Source organism: Sturnira hondurensis, unplaced genomic scaffold (assembly GCF_014824575.4).
Source record: "Sturnira hondurensis isolate 20B ecotype Veracruz unplaced genomic scaffold, ASM1482457v3 Scaffold0017436, whole genome shotgun sequence".
Lineage (NCBI taxonomy): Eukaryota > Metazoa > Chordata > Mammalia > Chiroptera > Phyllostomidae > Sturnira > Sturnira hondurensis.
The window spans coordinates 2,401,898-2,426,513 of record NW_028090067.1 but is presented as its reverse complement, the minus strand read 5'-3'; the positions used below and the strand labels follow the sequence as shown (position 1 = coordinate 2,426,513).

Here is a 24,616-nt window from a genome sequence, read left to right as displayed (position 1 = left end):
TAGAGGAACAGGGATTTGGGAAAAGGGCAAGAATAGGATATGGCAAGTGAGGAAACTGGGTCACACTACAGCTTGGGGCAGAGCTTACCTGGGGAGCCTGCACAGCTTCCAACAAACATGGGGAGAGCCTCACGCTGAGCAAGGGGCCAGAGGGAAGCTAAGATGTGCAACCAACATTGGCTGGACAACACAACCACTTCTCATGCCCCTCACGGAAAGGATGGGATCACATTATCACCACCACCACCCCACCTCCCACCCGGGGCAACAACGAAGAGACTCAAGCCTAAGTTCCTTATCCCAACAGCTGAAGACTCAGTAAAAAGATTGACCTAAGTGGCCTCAGGTTGAAGTGAAGACTTCCAACTTAGAAAACACCAAATGTGGAAACAACTCTCTCCCTTACCACCTCAACTTGCCACTAGAGCTGAGGAGAAAGAAGGAAGAACTGAAAGATGTTCCGTGGGCAACAAAAACAGGACTGGCAGGCTCCAAAACGAAAAGAAAAATATAAGTGGAGAGAATGAAGAAATGGCATGCAGAAAAAAATATAACTAAAAAAGGTCAAGGAAACAAGATGACTTAGGTGAGGGCTCTGAAGGAGAGGCAGGCAGAAGAGATATCTGCTTAGAAGCATGACATCAATCACTTGGGGGTAGACAAGGGTTACTCCAATAAAGCAGGGTAATTATAACCATACAGGTTTGGCCAGTTCAAGGAGCCACCCCAAAACACAGTGCAACCCCCAACACACCTACACAAACACTTCACACCATCAGCCCAAACCCAAGGCTACCTGCCCAGGGGCAGAAACCTCAAAAAAAAAAAGCCAGGATTACATTCGTTTGCCTGGGAAGGAGGGGAGGGGTTTGCCTGGGAAGAAGGGTGTCATCTCCCTTCTTTCACACCTCTTAGTACATCATTCAGGCTATAATATCCTACCCTTAGCCTCTACCATTCCCCAGCTCAAAACGGTCCAGAGCCATCTGCCCGGCTAAAAGCACTCCAGATTCCAGCTAAACAAGGAGTGCAATTCAAACTTCACACAATTTCCAAAATCACAGAAAACCAGTTACCGATCAAAAGCTAAAAATAATTAGATAGAGAGTAACCAGCACTCCCACAGAAGCAACCACGGGATCCTAACTACCATAGATGCCCAGCTGGTCTCATCAAAAGGCAATCCTCAACCCCCTCCTCCCACCACCACCACCACTCGGCCTCCAGGGGTCCCAACTACCTGCATTCCTCCGAAGACCCACACAAGGTAATGCCTGCCAGCCCAGCGAGCTCCCTCAACTGGAAACTGCATAGCATTCCTGAAGGCAGTGCAGCAAGCTTGCCATCTCTGTCCAGGAGCCCAGGAGGCACATGGCTTCCACCCCACTCCCACAAGAGCTTCGCAGAAGGGAACCACTCCCTTCGGATGCCCTCTACCTCCGACTCTGCACAGAGAGAAACTAAGCCCGGTCTCACCGGAATCACTGGGGAGGGCCCAAATGCCTCCTTCCTGCCCTGGGCCCTTGGGGAAGATGTTACCTGGGTGGGGTGGGGGCAGGCTGTTGTTCAAAAGTGCATCCATATCCTCCTCCTCGCTGCCCGCTGAGCAGAGGGACGGGGAGCCCAGGCCCGACGCCATCCCCTTCCGCTCCCGGCCAGGGAATTGGCCCAGCTGCTCCTGCCTGCGGCCTGGGGCCCTCTACACTGGCCCGAGTCACTGTGCGGGGGAGGGGGGGGGGGGGAGAGAGAACAGTCAGTGACGTGCACTGTCCCCCTCCCCCCACCCCACCCGCTCTTTCCGCCCACCACCACCACCGCCCCCCCCACCCCAGCCACCCTAGCGGGGCACCCGAACCACTCAGGCTGAACTTAGTTCCACACTCCTCCGGGGCAGCCCGGAAGCCGGCTCCCCCACTGGAGTCCCCCAGATGAAAGGCAGCGATGCCCCCGAGGGTGGACTGATGCAGGCTCGGAGAGGAGGGAAGCTGGGCTGCACCGAGTGGGGTGTGACAGGGGGAGGAGGGTCCGAGTGGCCGCGGCGCGGGGGGGCCGAGGGAGGCGGCTGGCGGCGAAGCGCTCGGGGACACAAGGTCACTTGGGGGTGGGGGGGCGCCTCCCTGCGCCTAGGGAGGGGCCAGTCCCTAGTCAGGGCAGCTCTCCAAAGGCTGTCCTCTGGGACAACTCAGGTTCTCCAGAGGAGCAGCGGGGGACAAGGGGGCGTGGAGGCTCGGACGCTCTGGGGGGGCTGCACGCAGGAACTTGGGGGCAAGAGGCTCTCACCCGGCAGGGGGTCGGGCCACGTGTCCCGGGGGGCAAGTGAACAGAGGGCCACGGGGCAGGCGCCGGGCATTGTGGGAGACCAAGCCCGAGGTGGGAGTCTCAGGGGAGCCAGACTCCGGCTGGGTTAGGCCGGGGGGGTAAGGGAGTTGCGCCCTGCAGGGAAGGGAGAGGAAGGGTCGGCTCCTCCGGGTCTGGGGAAGGGGCGGTCCGCGGGTCTGGGGAACCCTGAAGAACCCGCGGGTGGTGGGATGACCCTCGGGGCTGGCTCGGCTGAAAGGTGCATCTCTTTGGGAACCCCGCGCTCTCCTCACCCCGGAGCCGCCGCAGGTCTCGCAGGGTCCGGCCGGTGTCACTCCCGCTCCGGCTCCTCCTCGCCGCGGCCGAAGGGGGGAAAATGGCTCCTGCTCCGGCGTCGCCTCTTAAAGGGCCCGAAACACCGGCCGGGAAATCCCACCGCACAGGCCCCGCCCCCCCACGGACAGCCCATAATAACCTCAACCAACTCCAACCCCCCCTCCACTACCGCCACCCTCCTCCCTAGGTCTCCCGGGCAACCCCCGCCCCCTCGTCGCTCAGGCAACAATTGGCCACGCCCCCTTTGAGCGCGCGCGCTTGTCACCCGGGCAACCACCCACCTCCTGGCCATCCCATAATACACTCGGACACCCCTACCACCACCACCACCAACACAACATACACGTATACACACACGCTCCATACACACATATCCAGGGCTTCTGACATCTAATGCTGCAGACCTTTTGCAACTAACCCTGCCCCCCCCAGACATCCCATAATAGCCATTCTTTGCCAACTTCTTCACTGTTGGCCTTAATGCTAACATCCCATAATAATTCTGTCACCTTTCCCTCCTCATGGACATCCCATAATAAGCACCCCGCCCAGCACTTCAGCCTCACATCCCATAATACTCATCCCCAGCCCCCACAGACATCCCATAATAACCACACTTCATCCACCCCCAGTTTGATATCCCATAATAGTCAGAAACTCACCCCCCCACACAACTACAACAACGGACACTTCGGCCTCCTCCCACACAAATCCCGTAATAATCACTCTCCCACTTTCTATACTGACATCCCATAATAACCAACCCCCTGAAGCTGCCCTCATCCCCTGCAGGCCAGGGTCTAGATCCTCACACCTCCACCTTCAACCTTACACACTCCCTCCAGCTCCATAGCCCATAATAATCACCCCTATCCTGTCAAACAGATATCCCATAATGATCAGCAGCCTTACCGTCACCCTGCAGATGGACATCAAATCTCCTTTAACACTGGAAATATATCCACTCCCCCACCACAACACATAACTGCAAGGAGCCCATGGTCAATCAAACATACCATAATATTCCCAGCACAAACCATAATGCATCACATCCCATAATGCTTCATCTCCACTTCACCACCCCTATACTTTTCCATCCAGCATCCCATAATATTCATATTCATACCTCCCCCATCTCCAGATGCTGTCAGTGTATTCTAACACTTAGAGCAGCCAGAGTAAAGTAGGCTACCCACATTGCCCTGTCCCCACCCCAACTCATACACACTTCATCCCTTTCTGGGCCAAAGCAATACCCTGGCATAAATAAAGCCTCTTGATGTCTAGGACAGAACCTAGCTTCCCTCATCCCATCATTTCTAGACACTCAGAAACTTAGAGTCAATCTAGGGCCCCACCCAAGGCCACCATAATCCAGATTATCTCCAGACACTTACCTCTAAATCTTAAATTTTAAGTAAGACCAACCAAATACCATGCTGGCCAGATAAGCTATTTACATAAAGTTTAATCCGCACACTCCCACACCCCAGCCAGCACCCCACAATAAGTACAAACTTCCATCTAAAGACTATTTCTCAACATTCCAGCAGTACTCCCCCCACTCTAGCCCACCTTCCCAGGCCAGGTGTTCTCTTCATCAACACCCCTGGGCCACTTCCATGGATGAACATCCCATCATGAGGTCAACTGGGGATCCTGCTACATACACACCAAGAGCCTAGACCTAACTCTTCCTCTACTCACTGCTACCAGTTCATTTAACAGATGTTAACAGAGTACCTAGCAAGGCAGAGAGCTGGGAACCATTGGAAATGCAAGGACCATAGGTACCTCCTTCCAAGTATAAACAACCAAATAAACTACAAGACCAGAAAGAATATCAGGTACCAAGGGAGAACAATAGAGTGCTAGTTCCCAATTTCCTGTTACAGGGAATAAAACAAATCTCAACTGGCCTCAGGAGAGTTCACATCCCAGTAGAGGTCCTCAGTGGTTCTCCTAGAGGTTAGAAGGTATTCCAAAATGGATCAATGTCAAGGTAATCTATCTGTTCCCTACATACTAAGGGATTTTGATTGAAAAGCAATGTTCATCCATCCAGCATTTCTAAAACTAAAATTCTATAATATCATTGTATGCTTCCTTCTTGAGTGATTCATCAACATGCCAGGATTGTTATCCTCATTCTTGAACACCAAGTTCTGCTCACCCTCAATGTCTCCTATTTTTCAGCCTCTTTCTCATTTTGTATCCTGAAGTTTTATAATACTTCCAAGTGCCCCATGTGCACCTCACTGAGGCCCCATTTTCCACCAACCAAAAAACCCTGTGTTGTATAATATTCACCATCTTCCCCTCGACACATACAAGCCAACGTTCCAGGATGCCTTCATTCCATTATAGTAACAAGATAGTCTCTCAACATATCCACACCCTTCCCTAGTTGTGCCTTACCCTGCAGCCACCTTGGGGACCCGGGCTGAGAAAGCTGGAGAGCTCAACCCTAAAATCCTTTGGCCCTCAGAGAACCTGAGCCCATAAAGCTGTCACTTTTTCCCCCTTTTCCTGATCCCTAGAGAACCAGGGCCTGAGTGAAAACCGATGTCCCAGCACTGTCACCTTGCCACCCTCCAACCCAAGGTCTTCACACAAGTCCAAGACCTATGGCAGTGGGAAAGGTTGAAGAGAAACCGGAACTTTCCCCTAGGAGGGCCCCCTCCTGACCAGAAGTGGGTGGGATGAACCTCTTACCATCTCTGCATTGCCCTTCTGATCTCACTTCCCTACAGAAAGGGCCTGGCCCAATGACTCGCTTCTCCTCTGGGAGCCATAGGAATGGAGCACTGGCAGGGAGAAGCGTTCAGAAGACACAAGACTTGCTTCTGGAAATCACCATCCCTTTGCTTCTAAGCAGAGTATCGGTGATGCTGATAAGTCTTTCTAGTGGCTCCTGCCCAACTTAACTCCCTGGTCCACCTTTTTGCCACATCCATTGTGACATGCAGGCTGTTTCCCCCATTCCACAAGGCTGCCATGGTCTTCCTCATTTAAATCCTCTTAACTTCAAGATTGGGCCCCATTCATTTGTGCAAACCTTCCCCCATGCTTATTCTGAGTACTAAGAAGGGGCCTTGTGCTTCTCACCTGGGGGAAATGAGGCAGTTTTTCTTTAAGATATAGTGTGGTCATACCTCCTTTCAAGAAGTTTCTCCTTCCTACATAGAGCTGACAGACACCTATTATGTCTTCCTCTATTCCCATTTCTCCAGGGGATCTAGTCCGCCTCTGGGCCTCAAATTTCCTTCCGTAAATCTCCATCTGCCCCTTTTCTTCTACTATACATACCACATTAGTACAATGATTGCTAATATAAACCAAGAAGAGAGTTTTATAACTGGGTGGTCACAGCCTCTTGCTTGTGATGACAAACACTGGTACCTTTCATGCAGGTTCCCATCTCTGCAGGTTCTACCCATGTACCCTCTTGCTCCTCTGCCTCCCCACCTCTAGGTGAAAGTTCCAGTGAGGGCTAGGATGTGCGTGTGTTCTACATTGCTTCTGTGGTCTTTGTGCATCTATGCTCCACCTCCCTACCCTGGCTCCAAGCTACCCTCCCAGATAAATTATAAATAAACCACTAGCATGATTGGCCCACAGGGACTAAGGGGTGGGATAATCTCCTGATTAATGCATCCAGGGGGACAGCCTCTCTAGCCAGTTACCTTAGAGTTCTATTTCCATCCGTGGTACAGAAGAACCTCGAATAACACTCAAGAGTGATTGTCCATGGAGTTTTAGGCACATGCTGTGTACGTAGTTCCTCCTTCTACATCTCTGCTCTCGGTGAGCCCTAGAAACTCTGCTTATAAGAGATCTAAGGGACCAGTGCTCTCCTCCTCTATTGGAAAAAAGGATTTGGGAAGACAACACAGGGAAGAAAAGCCACAGTGACAGTGCATTCTGATGGCTAGACAGGATGCCAGTCCTGCAGTTTTGGGGGTGGGGAGTGGGGGTGGGGGTGGAAGGAGTGATGGGCTAGGCATTTGTCCTTCAGGACCCAACCCAGCCTCTGTTCCCTGGATGTGACTGCAAGGTGGCATCACCCCCCTACCTCGGCTATGGTTCCAAGGGTCAAATCCAGGAAGGCAAAAACGGAGAGGAGTACTTGGGTACGGTGGTCACCCAGGAGCACGGCTCCTTTTGGTTTGCCATACAGTTGTAACCCAGGCGTTTTCACTGCCAGGGCAGCACTTGCAGGCCCAGGACTCAGCAACCTTGCAGCTCACAAGCTGCGTGAGCTACAAGGACCCAGGTGTCCAGGGTTCAGAGTTGGTTAGCTCTAGTCTGCCCCAGGGGCCCCTTCAAACAGCTGTCACTAAAGAACCTCTCCAGCCAGTTACTCTTGCCAGGCCTCAGGTCTGGCTCCACGGCTCATCCACCCTCCCCAGCTCCTGCCCTCTTCCTTCCCTTTCCCCTCCCCCACTCCCCAGAGCTTCACCTACCCAGGACAGCCACACCCAGCTGTGCAGGACACATCCCATAATAATCCTTCTCCTTGCTAGCCCCCACCCCCCCAAAAAAGAGAGGCGGCCATCCCATAATAGCCACCCACAAAAGACATTCCGCGGTGACCGCCCCCTCCTTGCAGAGCTGCTGGGAGCAGCCATCCCATAATAGCTGGCCGCCTGTTTTACTGGTTAAGGCTGTGAAGGGAGCAGAAGAGGAAATAGAGGGGAGGGGGAGGGGAGGGGGACCTAAGGCCCCCATTTTGGGGAACGGAGGGAGAAGGGGAAGGAGAGTGGTCCAAGGAAGTAAGAAGACACGGGGACCCCGCGGAGGTGGAAGGTGTGGTCCACTGGCCACCACAACCCTGCTTTGGGGCTTTCTCCCCATCCCTAGGGGCTGCCTTTTCCCCTCAGGTCCCCGGAGGTGGCTGCTGGTTAGGGGAGATGTCTAGGATGGGTTGAGGTGCCTAAAGTGTGTGTGTAAGGGGCGTGGATTTCAGGTGTTCCTCTTGGGTCGTTTGAGAGAGAAGGCAGACCTTAGAGAGGATGGCAAGAGAGTAAGGGGTTGGGGGGTGGAGAAGAGCTTCTCAGGCCCTCCCCATTCTGCACCACCATCCCATAATAATCCCCCCAGGCCCCCTCCCCCTCCCACACACAACATCCCATAATATCTTCTGGAGAAGCAGTCCCCGCAGTAGGTACAAAGAGCTATCCCATAATATGCTTCCCCACCCCCACTCGCCACCCCCCCAACTTGGCCCCCCCTCAGTCACATGCAGCCGGTGCCATCCCCCGCAGCTCCCCCCTCTGGCCACCGAAGGCCTTGCCAACCCATAATACTCTAGCCTCTGGTCGCAGGAGGCCTCCAGCCCATAATATTCCCTTCCACCACCACCACCCCCTTCCCGCCCCGCACCCCTTCCTCCCGCCTCCAGTTGGAGCCGGGCCTCACCAGCCCATAATACTCCCCAGTCTCCTAAGGCTGTTCCAGCCCATAATACTCTCCCTGTCTCCTAAGGCCTCTCCATCCCATAATATTGCCAGACGCCTGACCTGTGGGCCAAACCCCAGCCCGTTCCACATATCGAGGCTGTGTCAGCGCCGCCAGTCTGCCTGTCCCTCCCTGTCCCTCCCTCCGCCCTCTTCGCCGCTCAGCCTCCCGGGCTCTCTCCCGCCCTCCTGCCCCGGGCCCCTCTCCGGGCCCCACCCTGTGCCTGCCAGGGCCCTGACTTCCCCTCCTGCCTCCTCTGTTGCCTTTCTCCTTTGCTTGATGCTTCATCCCCTGGCCCCTCTCCTCTCCCTTTCAGGCACTTCCCACCCACTCCTCTGTCAGTGGGTAGACTTGGGTCCAGTGGGGAGAGAGTGCCCCCAGAGGGCAACGAGCCAGTCACTGCCCCTGAAAACTGTCGACTTGACCTGGTACTATGGAAACTCGCCCAGCCTGCCCTGTTCACCCATCCTCTGGCCCTCCCTTGCTAGCAGAGTTCTGTCTGGGTGAGGATTCACCTGGCTCCTTTGCTGTCTTCCAAAAGCCCTCTGCTTGGGCATCACAAACAGACTTTGCCAATGGCACTTTCTCCTCACATTCTTGTGGGAAAGAGCTCCCCTTTGCAGATGCCTCTCGGGTGCTTTCAAAGGTGAGCTCATTGACCCTCACAGCAATCCAGAAGTAGGTATCATGCTCCCCATTTCACAGAGGAGAAAACAGAGGTTCAGAGGTTACTTAATTGCTAAGGTCACATTGCTGAGAGGTGTCAGGTCTGAAATGAATGCCTAGGTTTGTCTGATGCCAAAGTTCAGAAAGCCTTTGGGGTTCTCCAAGACCCATGTGAGGAACTTCACTTCTTAATGCTTGCAGTGTGCCCCTGGATGTTTTCAGCAGGCTGAGAGTTACCTAGCCTCCTTTGTCACCAGGGTCTCCTAAAAGAAAGAAAAAGAGGGCCTGGTGTGAGATTAACTGCCCCTCCCCATTTCTTCCACAGAACCCCAGGTAGGGACCTGCAAGGACTTCCCCAGGATGCTTCAGGGCCAAGAGAAAAGCATCTCTGCCCCTTTGGGGCCCCTTATCTGTGCCCTGGTTCTCCTGACTTGACTTTAAGACCAATGATTGCGACCACCCTGAATACACCAGGCATGGCAGGACCATCCTACAGAGGAGACAGGCTTTGTGGAGAACCTTGGGGGGGGGGGGTCTCCTCTTCTGTTTAGTTGGTGGACAGTCAAGAGCGCTGTGTCTTGGAGATGTTGGGCACGTCCTCACTGGGGTAGGGGAGCCACCGCCAGCTGCACGAAGGCTGAGCTGTCCTGCCTTCCTTTGGAAGACAGCAAAGGAGCCAGGTGAGTCCTCACCCAGACAGAACTCTGCTAGCAAGTGAGGTCTGCACGGGGGCTTGAGGCAAATGGAGAGGGAAGGGACGGGTGCTGTAGGCTGAGAGGGTTAGAGCAAAATCTGAGGGAAGAACTGGGAAAGGGGACCGAGAAGGGAGAACAGACCCAAGGTGAGAGGGGCATTCGAGAGAGGTGACTTACATGGGGAAGGCAGAAAAAGGGCAAGGAAAGGAGGGAAGGGTGGATGTCGAAGAGGCAGTGACGCAAAGACGGGAAGTGCCAGGAAGGGGAGATCCAGGAGAAGTCTAGGAGCCAAAGGGGCGCCTCACCACTCAGTGGCTGTGTAGCCTGAAGAGCTCAGCTTCTCCAGGCTGTTCATCTGTGAAATGGGGTAATACTCATTCCTAACTTAGGGAGTTATTTTAATAAATGAGATAATGTGTTCTAGGCACTAGATTGAGATCCAGGCACACAGAAAGTGTTTTTATTATTATATTTTATTTTGATCTCTGAACTTTTTGTTGGCCTCCTGCTCAAGGGTTGCCCCACTTCTGCTGCCTTAACACCTCAACTTGGCTGTCGTTGACCTCAGACATCACTTTGCTACCCACAACCCTGCAGGTGGTGGTCTTTGGGATGGACTGGCTGTTGTCCGGGGCATCACCAAGACTGAAGTCCTCCCCTTCTTCCAGCAGGCCACAGTAGATGGCGATCTCAGCCTCCATTTTGACCTTGATGTTCAGCAGAGCCTGATACTCTTGGGCTTGGCGCTGCCCTTCTGCCCAAGTCTGGGCCAGCTCTGACTCCAGGTGCAGCAGGAGCCCGGTGAGCCATCCCATCTGCAAGGTGTAGTGTGGCTCCACCTCCCTCAGGCTGTGCTCCAAACTGGCCTTTCTCACCAAGTCCAGGTCGATCTGGAAGGACTGGACCATATGTCTCAGCTCTGTGAGTATCATCTCAGCGGCTCCCATCTTAGAGGTCTGCGAGGTGACCACTGTGGTGCTCTCCTCAATCTGCTGAGACCAGTACTTGTCTAGATCCTATCAGTTCTCCCAAGCCAGTCAGTCATCATACTGGGCCCGGATGTCTGCAGTGGTCTTGCCGAGGTCCTGAGATTTGGGGGCATCCAACTCCACTATCAACCCAGAGGTGGCAATCTGGTTTTGTAGACCCTTTATTTCCTTCTCGGGGTTCTTCATGAAGAGCAGCTCCTTCTTGAGATCCTATACAAAGTATATTTTATTTTATTTCTAAGACTTTTTATTTTCAGAGAGAAGGGGAGGGAGGGAGGAAGACAGGGATAGAAATATGTATGAGAGAAACATTGATCGGTTGCTTCTCACTCACACCCCCAACTAGGGACCTGGCTCACAACCCAGGTGTGCGCCCTGACCAGGAATTGAACCTGTGGTCTTCCAGTTTGCAGGCCAGCACTCAATCCACTGAGCCACACCAGCCATGGCCAGAGTGCATTTTAAAAACTTGCTAATGCTCTTCTCCCTGCATTTAAGATTTTCTTGTTTTCCTCCTTTGGATTTTTCTAAACCTCAGTTGGAGTGACTCAAGGACATGGACTTTAGATTCCCAATGTCTTGTCTCCATCATACAGCCCACTCAGTAATTGGGGAATCCTGTGATAACAGCCCCGGCTACAGGTTTTCTTAAACTTCCCCAGCCTGTTACTTGACAGGTTCTGGTCATTGCTCCTCTGCCTGCCACATGTCCTTAACCTATTTTTGCCTCTCTCTTCCTGTGATGGAAATTCTAGGGGCGGCTGTACTGAATGTGCAGACACAGTCCACCTGAACTTAAATATCCGAGATTTCCCATCAGAGACAACCCACCTCCATCCACCTCCACAGGCCATGATCACGCTGTGCCTGGACTATTTTAGTAGCTCCCTGACCAGTCTTCCTTTCTTCTTAGACTCTCTTCCCCTGACTTCCTATCGTTTATCCCACACAGTATGTCAGGGTGAGCAAAACCTCACTCAAGAACCTGCAGGGACCCTTACCAGGTGGCTCAGTTGGTTAGAGTATTGTCCCAATATGCTAAGGTTGTGGGTTCAATCCCCATTTGGGGCACATACGGAAATCAACCAACTGAGGTTGATTTTTCAGGTTGATGTTTCTCTCTCTCTCTTTCCCTTCCTCCCTCTCTAAAAATCAATCAATTAATAAAAAATTTTTAAACCTTTAGGCGCCATTGCCCAGTAAATTAACTGCCAGCACCTCATCCTGCATTCTTGTATCCTCTGTCTTAAATGGTAATTACTGTTGATTTGTTCTTTGGTCCCCACTAGATAGTAAACTATTTCATAGGAAGACCCAACTCATCATTCAGCAAACATTTATTGAGCACTTCTTTTGTGCTAAGGGCCATTCTAGATGTCAGGGGTACATCAGAGAACCAACCCAAAATCCCTGCCCCCAGGGAGCTCACATTCTACCTAGGGAGGCAGAGGAGACACTATACACTATAGTGAATAAGTAAATTATATAGTATGTAGAAGATACTTGCTACATGAGTTTTAATTGGAATTCATTCACGTATCAGCATATAAAAATAGTCAAGTAATTTTTAAAAATTGTGTTCAGTTCTGTGTGGATAGGGCAATGTGCTGAGACTTTGGACTAAGTGATGTTTGGCGCTCCCAGGGTTAGAAGGGCATGAGTCCTAAACTCTAAGGATGAAGCACGATGGAGCCGGTCCTCTTCTGGAGAAGCCGGAGGTAAGGGCCAGGCCCAGGACTCTAACCTCCAGCCAGGTGGTGGAAGGCCCAGACTTCAAGGCTGTCTCTAAGGAATCTGGGTCAGTTCTCGCTTTGGCCACCAGAGGTCATATTATCCCTGTAAATCACCATCTGGACAGGTGACATAAAGACACACAAAAGGCTTACTCCAAACTAAAACAGAGATACCCACAGGAGAACCCTGGCACTGCTGTGTGTGTGCACACGCACACACACAAGCATACAATATTGAGAGGGACAGGCACAGAAATTCGTACAAGATACATTAATGGCAATAACTCCTTCACTGATGTCAGGGCCTCAAGATGTCACAGTGCCAACTCTGCAACCCCTCCCAGCTCCTAACTCCTGTAAAGACGGAAGAAAACAGGCACTCTCCCTCCTAGGAGCACACCTTCACCCTTCCCCTCCACCTCTTCTCCCCCCTGCCACTGTTACCTTTACCTGCCTCTCTCCTAAGCTCCAAGGGCCCCTTCTTTTGCCTCTGTGACTTGTTTCCTGAGCCCATTTCTTCTACCTCTGTGATCTCCTAAATAAACTTTCTCTTATTAAAAAAAATAATAAATAAATAAATAAAGAGGGCTTTGACTGGTGTGACTCAGTTGGTTGGGCATCGTCCCCCAAAGAGAAAGGTCACCAGTTTGATTCCTGGTCAGGGCACCTGCCTGGGTTTCAGTTTTGGGTCCCCTTTGAGGCACGTACAAGAGGCAACCAATTGATATTTCTCTCTCACATCAATGTTTCTCACCTTCTCTTTCTCCCTTCCTTCCTGCCTCTCTAAAAGCTTATTTTTCAAGAGGCGGGAAGGGAGATAGAAAGAGAGGGAGAGAAACATCAATGAGTGGTTGCCTCTCGCCTGCCCCCAACTGGGGACCTGACCCGCAACCCAGGCATGTGCCCTGACTGGGAATGGAACTGATGGGCAGCCCTTTGGTTCACAGGCCTGCACTCAATCCGAGCCACACCAGCCAGGGCTAAATAAATAAAATCCTAAGGGGGGAAAAAAGAGGAAAGAAAGCAGTATGTGGCTCATTAAACCAGTTTTCCATTTCCCTTGCCTCTAGCTTGCTAGGAACAGCTATTCCTGTGCTCCCATGGCACTCTGCCCTGTGAAGCCTTGTTTTCCAGCTGTGGCACAGTCCCTTTTCCCTCCCAGGAGAAGCTCCACCCCTCTTCTTGAGTGTTTGCGTGATTAGTTCCATCCCCGCCTTCGGGCTGCTGCTCCAGGAAGCCCAAGGTAGTAGTGTTCCTTTCTATGTGCAGCTCCTACTGTCCCCCACCCACCCTCAAACCCCAAGCCTTAAGGACTACACTTAGCAATTGATTTGGTGAGCACTGCTCTCTCCCATGAAAGATAATGGATACATAATGCCCTAGCAACAAGCTACTCCTGAGCTCTAACACTGTATCACTCTAATTTAGTGCAGGTATGGTTCTCAAAGTGTGATATGGAGACCAACTTTTTGAGGAATCCACAAGGTCAAAACTGTTTTCATAATGCAACTGTACCTTGGTACTCGTCGGTAATGCCTTCCAAAACTCTGTGACAGTGCCGAAACCGACGAGTCCTGCGGAGCAAGTGCTGAGTGCTGAAGCGTTTTTGTTTCTCGTCAAAATGCGATGAGTACAGGGTTTGATGAGGTCTGCAGCCAATGAGGACAGCAGTAGGACTGTGCCAGTCACTCGTTCTTTTCACTCTCGTTCTCCCGCAAAGATACAGTGGGGTTTTCCAGAGGCTTCATGAAATACAAACGATGATATCGTTGCGCTCAGCACTAATGAAATGTGTGCTTATGAATTTCTTTTTAAAAGCTTTGTTTTAATTTCTAATATGGTAAGTATCTAATATCTAATGTGGTAAAGTATAAGCAAAAGCTCTTTAGAACCCTAGGTTTTAAAAGGGTCTGAGACCAAAAAGCTTGAGAACTGCCACGTTAGTACAAACAATTGTTTCCTTATTGTAGATGAAGCAGGGGTGGGGGGAGACGGGGAGACTTAGGACCTAGATTGGAGGAGGTCTTGGAAGGGGGTTAAAGTTTAAGGATAAGACTTAGAAAAGGGAAGAGAGACCAAGATTTTGGAGGAAAACAACCTTCTCATGGTTTTGCCCTGCCACCAACCCCCTCGTGTTGGGGGTCAGGTCTAACTTGTTACAATCCTCTAAACAAAAAGGAAACCAGTTCTGTGTATTCAATACACTCTCATATTATGGCCTCAATGCCAGGCAGGGGAAGCTGAGGCGAAAATGGAATGTGGGCAGCGTCTATGGCCTTAAGATTCCTGTGGTCAGTCTAAATCCAGGACACTGGTTTTCTGCTCCACCTGCCAGCTCTCAGCAGTGTTTCAAGTTCCACCAAGGGCACTTCATCCAGGGTTCTGCCTCTCTTTGTATTGGCAGGCTCACGGCGTCACTTCTAAGGACTGGAAAAGAGGTCTTCCCTCCGCTCACCACCAATTTAAAGACATTTCCACCAGCACTCTTCCTTCCTTGTGGCCCTTGTTCCCACACTTTGCTCCTTCTGCATTTATGAGCTGAAGTTGCTATGCAGAAACACATGTGTCTGATCATGTATGCGCCCTGCAAGTATGCACACCCTGCAAGTCTTCCGAATGTGAGAAGCGTGAAGGGATAGAGATGGATGTAACCGAGCTAGGGCCCTTTGTGCGTTCAGAGGACAGAATCCTCAGGGCATTGGGTGAAGGGAGACCGGGGTTTGGAAGGCCGGAGCAGTCCTTGGTTGGCGGCAGCAGGCCTCGTGGTGTTGGTATTCTCAGAGGGCCTTTGGGCAAGTGTCCCTCCAATCCCGTTGGTGGCCGAGGTGCCAGGCCTGAAAGGAGAGGCCAGGCCGCGCAGGGTGTTGCGGAAACCCTCGGCACTAAAGTAGTACACCAGCGGGTCCAGAACGCAGTTGGCGCCGGCCAGCAGCACCATCACCATCAGCACCCCGCGCACCTTATCACGGGCCGCCTGGCTCCCCACCACCAGGTTGCTCCGCAGCAGCCCATAGACGGCCAGCGTGGTGTTGTAGGGCACGAAGCACAGAAGGAAGATGACCAGGTTGGCCAGCAGGAGGTGCACCGTCTTCCGCCGCCGCAGGCTCTGCGTGGCGTCCGGCCTCGCCAAGGTCCAGAAGACCCTACCGGATGAATAGACCACGGCCGCCAGTGGCAGCAGGAAGCCCAGCGCCTCAGCCAGCAGCACGAGCGGTAGCAGTCCCCCTTTCCACAGCTCTTCGCTGAAGCTCTCAAAGCACAGGCGCACAGGGAGGCCATGGGAGCTGCAGGGCGAAGGCTTGTGCACGAGCATAGTGGGCACTGTGAACACCAGGATGAGCACCCACACGCCCAGACACAGCCGCCGCGCCACGCGGGGCCGCCGCAGGTGGCGCAGCCGCAGTGGGTGCACGACTGCAGCATAGCGGTCAATGTTGATGAGGGTCAGGAAGATACAGCTGCCGTACATGTTCATCTGGAAGATGGCGCCTGCCGTCTGGCACAAGAGATCCGGGAAGGGCCAGTAGTGCAGCGCATAGTAGGAGAGGCGCACTGGCAATGATAGGGTGAAGAGCAGGTCACTGGCCGCCAGGTTGCACATGTACACGCTCACCACTGAGTGGATGCGCAGAGCACGCAAGAAGACCCAGAGGGCCAGCGCGTTGAGCGGGAGCCCTGCGGCCAGAACTAGGCTGTAGACCACCATGTGCAGGCGGTGGGTGTTCCGGTAGTCAGGGCATGGGACCTCAGAGTTGTTGGTAGAAGTGTTGGCAAAGGAGTTGGCCAACATCGTGCCTAAGTGTGCCGAGGAGCTAGGCTCGGGGCATTATGGAGCACATCAGGGTCCTGGCATCACTTTTATCTCCAGAACAGGAGCCCTGGAGGCTGCACGGAGACAGTCCCAAAGCAAGCTGAGGCAGGGCATGAGAATGTGGGCTATGGCTGCAGGGCAGATGGCTGCCAGGGCGGGTGGATGCCTTTGGTCAGAGCTTCATCATCTGCAGACCTGGAATAGGAAGGCAAGCCCAAAGTAAAAATTATGCAAGGGCAAGGCCTAAGACGCCAATGCTTATCTAGCCAAACCTGGCCTATTGAGTCTTTTCTCAGTCTCAAGTCTTTTCCCCACCTTTCATTTGGCCAGAGTGGCTTTCTGCAGCAAGGCTGCAGAGCACAGTACCGGACTGCTTGGGTTTAAATCCTGGCTCTGCCGATTTGCCTAGATTTTGTCCTCAGAAGAGTGACTTAATTGCTCTGAACTTAATTTTCCTTACCTGGGGGGAGGGGTGGAAGAAGAAGGGGGCTCCTTCATGAGGTTTTTAGGTTAAATGACATGGTATATGAAAAGTATTTGGGCTTTCACAGGTATGTTCACAGCAATGAACAAAACAAAAGCCTTGCCCCCACATACTTTCATTCCCCTGGAGGGTGACAGGTAATAAAGTACAAGAAAGAAGATATTACGTCAGGTGGTGACAAGTGCTTTACAGCACCTCCCCTGGAACAGGCACTCTGCTGACTCCCCATTATCTAAGAATGAAGTTCAAGCTCCAAGTGCAGTACAATATCCCAGCCTCGCTCATCACATCCACTGTTGCTCCTGTGTGAGCTGGGTTTGTGCTCAAAGTGCCCTGAGTTCACCATGCTGGTTTGACCTCTTAAGTTTCCACAGCTGTAAAGTGGGGATGATAATATAACAGGGCTCTTGTAGGCTGATCAAACAAGCAGCAGAGTTCTACCAGGGCAAACCTGTGGGTTGAGCTACTAGAGAACTCCCCAGGTGGGGTTCTGTGATAGAGGGGAGATGATGGTTTGGGAGTGAAGGTTCCAAGGGGACCCTAAGCCAAGAGAGCAAGGCCATGAGGTGAGAAAGTACCAGGGATGCTGATGAGGCTTCTGGAGAGAGCAGACTGCAGCAGCTGCAGTCCTCAGGCAACCACTGGCAGACGGAGGGTATGGCTAGGAGGTAGAGCAGCCAGACAGCAGGACATGGTCTCAGAAGCCCACCTTCCTTGATGCCACAAGGCTACAGGAGCTACCCAGGTGCCATTTATTTTGTGCGTATGTGGTGAAATACATCTAACTTAATATTTACCATGGTAACCATCCTGAAATGTACTGTGGCATTAAGTGTGTTAACAATGTTATGTGGCGGCCACCACTATTTCCAGAACTTCTTCACCACCCCAAATGATGATGTTATACCCATGAAACAATAACTGCATTCTATCACCACCCCCACCCGCCAGCCACTGGTAACCTCTATTCTACTTTGTCTCTATGAATTTACCCATTCCAGATGCCTCATATGGGTGGAGTCATGTAATATCTGTCCCTTTGTATCTGGCTTATTTCCCAAGCTTCAAAGTCCATCCATGGTGTAGCACGTATCAAACAGCAGGCATTTTTTATAGCTGAATAACATATACTCCTATGTCACATTTCAGTTACCCATTCCTCTGTCACTGGTTGCTTGGGTTTTTCTACCTGTTGGCTATTGTGACACCCACACCACCTCAGAGAGCAAAGTTGTCCGGAGACCCTGAGCAATTATCCTAAGACACTGGACTTCTTCCATGCAAAAGAAACTGCTTGAATTCTTACATGGAACCAAGTTGTGAACCTGGCTGCAACAAGTTTTCCTGTGGGTTTTTTGTTCATTTGTCCTCCATACAGCCAAAACTCTCAGCAATTTGAGACTTGTAAGGGGTAGAACGGTTAAAGGGAATACAGAAACAGTGCCTCTGCAAAATACCAAAGTCAGCAGTGAAAGTGACACTAAACGAGGTTTAAGCACGCTGAAACGCGAATAAAACCAGGCTCTTTTCCCGACACATGCCCCGCTTCCCATGCTCCTTTGCTCCAATTACACCAAAATAATAATTTTGCACATACCTTATGTTCTCAGGACTCTGCCTTTGCACCTGCTGTTTCCTCAATTTGTAATGAACTTCTTCTCATTCCCCAGCTGGCAAACTCAGTCATCTCTCAGGACTATGTGAAGCCTTTGCTAGCTCCCTCCCTCTCTCCCTCCAAGGCAGATGTGGTCCCCTCACTGACGCTCCCACTTGGTGCGCAGGTTTATTTATCATAGCTGTTCCCACCTGTATTGTAATTAGCTGTTCTTCATCTGCACCCCCCACCTAGACTGTGGGAGAGGCTAAGGACTGTGACTTACTCATCTTTGTATCACCAGCATCTACGTCAGTGGCAATAAATGTTGAGTGAAATAGCTGTTATTTACTGATCACTCGCCATATCCCAGGGTATTTTATATGCATAATCTTTAATCCTCCCAACAGCCCTTTGAGGTCAGTGTTTATGTTCATTCTCACAGGAAAGGAAACTGCTTAAGAGCTCAGTCAGTGAGGAGTGAAGTCAGGATTCAAACCCAGGACCTCCTGGCTCCAATGTCCAAGCTGTCTGGTGCCACTTCCAGTAAGAGTGGATGGCTGGAGATGAGGACAGACACTGCCCAGAGCCCCTGTTTTTTACAGGTACCTGTATGAAACCTGTGCTAATAGGGAAATCATTTTACTTCCTCATTAGTCTCATGGAAACATATGCTTTTTAATAATTCACTTCTTCCTCCCACTTCAGACACTGGTAACACAGGCTCATCTCCCTTTCATGCACACAACTATACCCCTCCTCACGAGTTCCGCTCACCTTACCTATGTAAGCACTTAGCTTGCTGCTTCACACTCCTCAGATTGTTTTATGTCTGTTCCATTTCCCCTACTAGATGGTAGGATCCTGGGGTGGGGACCACGTCTCTCACTGCTTTCTTTCCCAAGCTCATGCACACTCCAGTCTCTCTGCTCAGCAGGCCCTGTGGTGTTCCTTGGCTGTGGGGCAGGATATCTGCCCCTCCCCCCATGCTCATCCAGTCTGTTCTGCTACAACATCTCGTATCAATGCAGTCAGCTAACCACATTTTGGGTTTTTTTTTTTACAGCTAACCACTTCTTCTTTTCTTTTTTTTTTAAATTTTAATGCATTCACTGGTTGCTTCTTACACGTGCCCTGACTGGAGATCAAACCCACAACCTTGGCATATCAGGACAGGGTGCTTTTCAATATTTTGTAGAACAGGTAATTTTTGATCTATTTATTTTATGCTTCAAAGATCGAGATCTGTATTAGTTACATGTTGCTGTATAAAAATACCTCAAAATTTAGCAGCTTAAAACAATAAGCATCTCCACAGTTTCTGAGTGATAGGAATCTGGGGATGACTCTGCGGGGTTGCAGTCCTGTGTGGCTGCAGTCATCTGAGGGCTGCATGAGGGGCGGGGCTTCTGCCCCCCACAATGTGTGTCTGTCGGCAGGAGGCCTCCTTTCCTTGCCCTGTGCTCCTCCACAGGGCTTCTCACCACAAGTCCATCACCTTCCCCCCAGGACTAGTGATAAGGGAAAACAACAACTAACCACTTCTTATCACATTTCTGACTATGTATGACTCATTTAGTAAAAGATCCTGTACCTTAAAAAGGCCTATTTAGAAACAGCCTGCATTAAAATTTCATTAACAGTTCACACTATAATTACAGTAACACTTTATCTTTCTTAACCATTACTTGGAAAATCAATACACGTTACAACTAAGGGGCACATACATACTAGACTTTGAATGAGTGAATGAAAAATTATTTTCCAAGAATTTCAAGTTTTTCAGTTCACAAAGTTACAATGTTAAATAGACCAAAATGTATAAATGTATTACATGAGCTGTCACTTGAAGGTAAAGTTAAGAATCTTTTCAGAAAGCAGATGGCAATGCTCTCATTCCAAACTAAAGTCCTTGAGTTTCTTTATAGCAGGGCCTATTTGTCAAAAAGTCATCCGTTTCTGACAGCCTTACACAGAGCAGCCCAAGCTGAGCGCTGAGAGCTGCCAGGCCCCTGCCCTGGTCCCCACCCCATCCGCTGTTCCCTGAGGCTCCCGTCAGTGGAGCTGAATAGGCAGAGTGCCAGGCCAGATGGCAAGATGGAAAAAGCTGCCAAAAAGGAGGCAAACAGGAAATGGAAGGAGGGTTCTAGGTGTTGGGAAGGGGCAGCCTAGCCTCTCCCCAACCCTGCCTTGAGGGAGAGGTCAGGTTGTGGAGGAAACGTAGGAAGTAAGGAAACAGCAGCCACCCCAGAAAATAATGGATGCTGGGGTTTCATGTCACCAGGGAGGATGAGGGACATGACATGGAGGCCTGCATAGGCTTAGTCACCTCAACACACACAGAGGGGGTAACATAAGCATACCAACTCCACACATGTGGCCATGCAGGGACACAGAGGTAGAGGTAGGCACCGTATGTGATGTGCACACCAGACTCCTAGTAACCTGTCAATCAACGTTGCTGCACACCCTGTAACACACAAGATGCACGGAGGCATGGACTACCAGCCCAGGAGGAAGGGCAAACGCAGCCATAAGGGCAGAGAAGGCACCGAGCACACAGGGCACCGGGGCTGTGCCACTCCACATCACCTGCCCACCCCATCGCTCACGCCGGAGTGAGTGCAGCCACCTTCCTCCTCCCGCATCCCTGTCCTTCAGTGTCCAGGCCTAGGCTCCTTACGTCTGTACAGCCTCTCAGACCTGTCCCATTGCCCTCTGAGCGGGACTGGGCACTGTTCTTTGCTGACACAAGCTGCAGGGACGGGACAATCTTCTACCACAGGCGGGAAGTGAGAATGAGAGAGTAAAAGTGGGCAGGAAGCTAGCTCATGATCACTCCCTCTCTGCTCCGTCCAACCTGCCAGCAATGCCCACACTTCTGGCGTCTGACCAACAGTACAGATGGGAGCTGAAGACAAAGAAATGGGTGATTTGGGACAATGGGGGCAGGAAGGGAGGAGAAATGCCCGCTTTTTGCCTATCTTTTCCTTCGGCCACCCTCTCCTCAAACTCCTCCCTTTTCCCCTCTACACAGTCATCAAATGCCTTGCTCTCTCCTCACTACCTCTTTTTAAAAAAAATATTTTATTTATCTCTAGAGAGGAAGGGAAGGAGAGGAGAGAAATACCAATGTATGGTTGCCTCTTGTGGGTCCCCTGCCAGGAACTGGCCTGCAACCCAGGCATGTGCCCTGACTGGGAATCAAACCATGATCGTGTGGTTCACAGGCCTGCGCTCAATCCACTGAGCTACACCAGCCAGGGCTCCTCACCTCCTCTTTTTAGTAATTCACATTTTTCAGAGGTTTGAAAAAAAGGAATCTCAGATATCCTTCTTGCCCCAGGAGATCGGCTCTAGAATAATCGCTACTTCATTTTATTTTATTTTATTTTATGAATTCCTTCATTGTTGTTCAATTAACCACCTCGTTTTAGATTCTGGAGTCCCCACCAGGCCGCGCTCTGAGCCCACTCCCTCTGCGGCTGCGCTTGCCAGGAGGGTGCACCCTGGGTGCACAGGCGGCCTACTCACAAAGACCTCCTGATACCTGTATATTCGGACTCCCCAAACAGATTCGAACTGTGCTGAGCCTCTGGCAGAAGCTTAACATGGTGTGAAGGCTTTGTGAAAGGCTCTGTCCCACACCTGTTTTGGGGATGTAGATAAACCCTGCTCATCAGCTTGTGCTGGGGCTGAGGAGTCTGTGGTGGTGTGGAGACAGTGTGAAGTCACCCTGGTGAGCAGATGGCCTCGTCCTGCTCCAGGGACCATGTTCTTTCCGAAGCGAGGTATCTCTCTGGCGCAAGCCCCCAGAGGTCATCCCAGGTCATACGGGCCTGCTGTGCTTGCTCCAGCCAAAATTCCTACTCCAGTCTCCACCCTCCACCTGAGCCTGTCTCCTGCTGCCTTTCCCACATCATCCCCAGCCATGTCTTCTCCTGCCCTAGGTATTCTGATCTCATCTCTCCCATTTATTTTTTTCTGGGAAAAGGCAGAAAGCAAAGGCAGCCTGCAGCTCAATAATTAGTTTCCCCAGTGTGGGTATGACATCACCCCACCTGAACATTTCCCTTCGTCTTGCGTGTAAGAGCTGGCAAAACAGGAAATAAAACTCCCAGCAAGAGAACTCACTCAGACAGAGCTGTCCTGGCCCTGTGCTCCAAGAGGTCTGCACACCTCTTACCTCGCTGGGGGGCCTGGCTGAGGCCCGCCTGGGAGAGTCTCCTGCAACCTTTTGACTTTGTTGGTCTTGCCGTGAACCCTGGCAGCACTGTGTGTGTACTGCTGGCTTCTGCCCTCACCCTTCCGTTGTCTCCTTCCCTGTGGGCCTGGGTACACAAGGCTTCCATTTTGAAGCATGTGCTGGGGTCAGCAAGGTGGGGAGAGCTGACGGCATCAGGCACAGACACACAGAGTTGGTCTCCAGTGTCTCTGAGTGGCCAAGAAGTGAGGTTTGGAGGTACAAGTTTCTGTTTCCCCCTCAATCCCTGCCTCCATCTCCCCTTAGGGCTACAATTTCCGCTGGATGTACAATCAGGTAGGAGATCCCCTTCTTTCAGGGAAGCCCCCATCGACATAGGTGATAGGGAGCCCCCCCTCATTGGTGTGATGCAAAGGTACCACAAGGCCTTGCCCATCCTCAAATATCCCCCCCGCGTTCAATATCTGAAATGTCATCTTCCTCTTGTCACCCAGGAGCCACACACCCTACCAGAGCTATAGAGACATTAGAAATCACCTTGTCTAAGTCTAATTAATCCTCTTATATAGATGAACACACTAGGTTAGGTCTTCCCGGTTAGCCGGGAAGAAGCACCATAAGAACACATTTGCACCAGTGAGCCCGTTCATGGTGTTTCATCAGATACGTTCACTGTCGTCTAGCAGAGGGCTTGGCCCTGGGAGGCGAGTGGCTATGGGGGGTTAAGGATTAGCTGAGAGGAAGGAAAGGCTGAAAATCATCCCCAGGGGACCCTCCATGGTGGCCTTGGGAAGCCCAGGGCGCAGCATGACAGTGGGGCCTAAAGAGTGAAGGGGAGCATACAGCCTCCCGAGGCTCCCCCATGTGGTGCTTCAAGCTTCAGAGGGGCGTTCCCAGGTGTGACCTCCGTCTGGTAAAATCCTTCTGCCTGAGGCAACCCCTTGTAGCTTTTACACTGTTCACACAGATTTTCCAGGACCCATGGCCCACCCTCACCTCCATCCCCACCCAGGTCCCTCATTTCTAAAAGAGGGGTACTGCCCCTTGTGCCCCCATACCTGTGTCCCTGTTGAGCTCTGCCGCTGCCCCAAGCTGGCTTCTGCTGCCTGTTCTGGGCTGGGCTGGAAGGACCTGCTCCTGGGGCGGGTACAGACACACCCACCTGGGCAGATCTCAGCAGATTCCAGCTCCTTGCACTCACCCAACCCCACAAGCGCAGGGGGAAAGGAGGAAGCAGTTACCCTCAGCGGTCTTCACAGACTGGCCAGAGAAGAAACCCCAGCAGATAATGGCACTTAATCCAGCCCCAACTCTGGCCCCACTAATGATTCCTCCCGCCCATTGCTCACACACTCCCCACAGTTTCCGGGAACCTTAACAGGCACACCCACCCACTAAAGTGATGACTAACCCACCAGCCTCACCATTTTCTCACCAGTTCCCCCTGGGTGTCTCTCTTTAAGGTCCCTCAGGTGATTTTGGTCTTGCCACTCCCAGCTGTACACCTCACCCTGCCTAGCGCCCTGCTGCATGCCAGGGCTGCTGCTGGGCCCACTCTCACTGCAGAGCCTGCCCAGCCTCTCCATCACAGCAGTTACCTTCTTGCTCCTCTCTCTTCCCTAGGCTGTGAGCTGGAGGTTGGGGGCACTGGGCTCACAGAGAGTTCCGATGACAGCCCTGCTTTTCTGTACTCTTGGACCAAGCCCTTCATCTTCTGTATCAACCGGGGTGGGCTTGTGGTCCTTGCTCAATACACAAAAGCAAGTTCAAGTCTTTGAGTGGTGAGTAAAAAAAGATAGTGTGGTTAAAGGAGTTTGAAACATGTTTGCTGAAACAGAAAACTATTACAGCACTTCTCAGAGCCTTGAACGTGCCAGTAAAAGACTGGCCATGAGCTGATAACTGAATTGGGGTAAAGGGTGCATGCGGTTGCATCACACTGTTCTATTTTTGTGCATGCTTTAACTTTTCCGTGTCTTTAAAAAATGTTGTTGATCACCATGAACCTATAGAGAGAGAGAGACTGTACAGCTTCCTAAACATATGTGTCCCCAGAATACACTCTGGGAGATCCCAAGTTATTAAAGGCCAATACTGAAGTCACATCTCAATGTATGTTGTCAAGACACAATCACCTCAACATTCAGGCCATCTGCCCTTAACTGGATGTCAAATCAAGGGTTTCCTGAGCTCCAGGCCCCAGCTTTTTCCATCTTCTTGATAAAGGGCAAGCCCTGCCCTCTTTCCCTGGTATTGGTGCCCCTGGGCATGACCTCAGTCAGGCTCTGGCCTTCACTGTCCAGAGGGACAATTCTACACTCACATCTGAGCTCCTGGGGCCCAGGG

The 24,616-nt window shown here is 51.6% G+C and overlaps 2 protein-coding genes and 1 long non-coding RNA gene across 11 annotated transcripts in view; all 3 read right to left on the bottom strand.

Moving 5' to 3' along the window:
* CHD4 (chromodomain helicase DNA binding protein 4) overlaps positions 1-2,722 on the bottom strand; it is a 28,449-nt gene extending 25,727 nt beyond the window's left edge. For 5 of the 7 annotated variants that reach the window (XM_037068207.1, XM_037068208.1, XM_037068210.1 and 2 more), the window contains exons 1-2: positions 2,592-2,722; positions 1,540-1,717 (exon numbers count right to left, since the gene is read on the bottom strand). In XM_037068207.1, coding sequence (XP_036924102.1) covers positions 1,540-1,639 — 100 coding nt within the window. In that variant the 5' untranslated portion in view covers positions 1,640-1,717; positions 2,592-2,722. The remainder of the gene's footprint in view (positions 1-1,539; positions 1,718-2,591) is intronic. The other 2 variants (XM_037068209.1, XM_037068212.1) reach the window with 1 other exon arrangement.
* Positions 2,723-5,156: 2,434 nt separating this feature from the next.
* Positions 5,157-7,703, bottom strand: LOC119002346 (uncharacterized). The gene is made up of 2 exons (XR_005069726.1): positions 6,321-7,703; positions 5,157-5,441 (listed from the first exon to the last, which is right to left on the bottom strand). It is a non-coding gene; the product is annotated as an uncharacterized LOC119002346 (long non-coding RNA).
* A 2,215-nt stretch (positions 7,704-9,918) lies between these two features.
* On the bottom strand, positions 9,919-24,140 carry LPAR5 (lysophosphatidic acid receptor 5). 3 transcript variants are annotated; one of them, XM_037067884.1, is made up of 3 exons: positions 23,329-24,140; positions 13,693-16,183; positions 9,919-10,654 (listed from the first exon to the last, which is right to left on the bottom strand). In XM_037067884.1, exon 2 carries the CDS (start codon positions 15,965-15,967, stop codon positions 14,852-14,854), a length of 1,116 nt encoding a protein of 371 aa, XP_036923779.1. In that variant the 5' UTR covers positions 15,968-16,183; positions 23,329-24,140; the 3' UTR covers positions 9,919-10,654; positions 13,693-14,851. The 3 variants fall into 3 exon arrangements, with proteins under 3 accessions (XP_036923779.1, XP_036923780.1, XP_036923781.1); XM_037067885.1 differs by lacking the exon at positions 23,329-24,140 and adding an exon at positions 18,844-19,049; XM_037067886.1 differs by lacking the exon at positions 23,329-24,140 and adding an exon at positions 16,304-16,437.
* Positions 24,141-24,616: the final 476 nt, after the last annotated feature.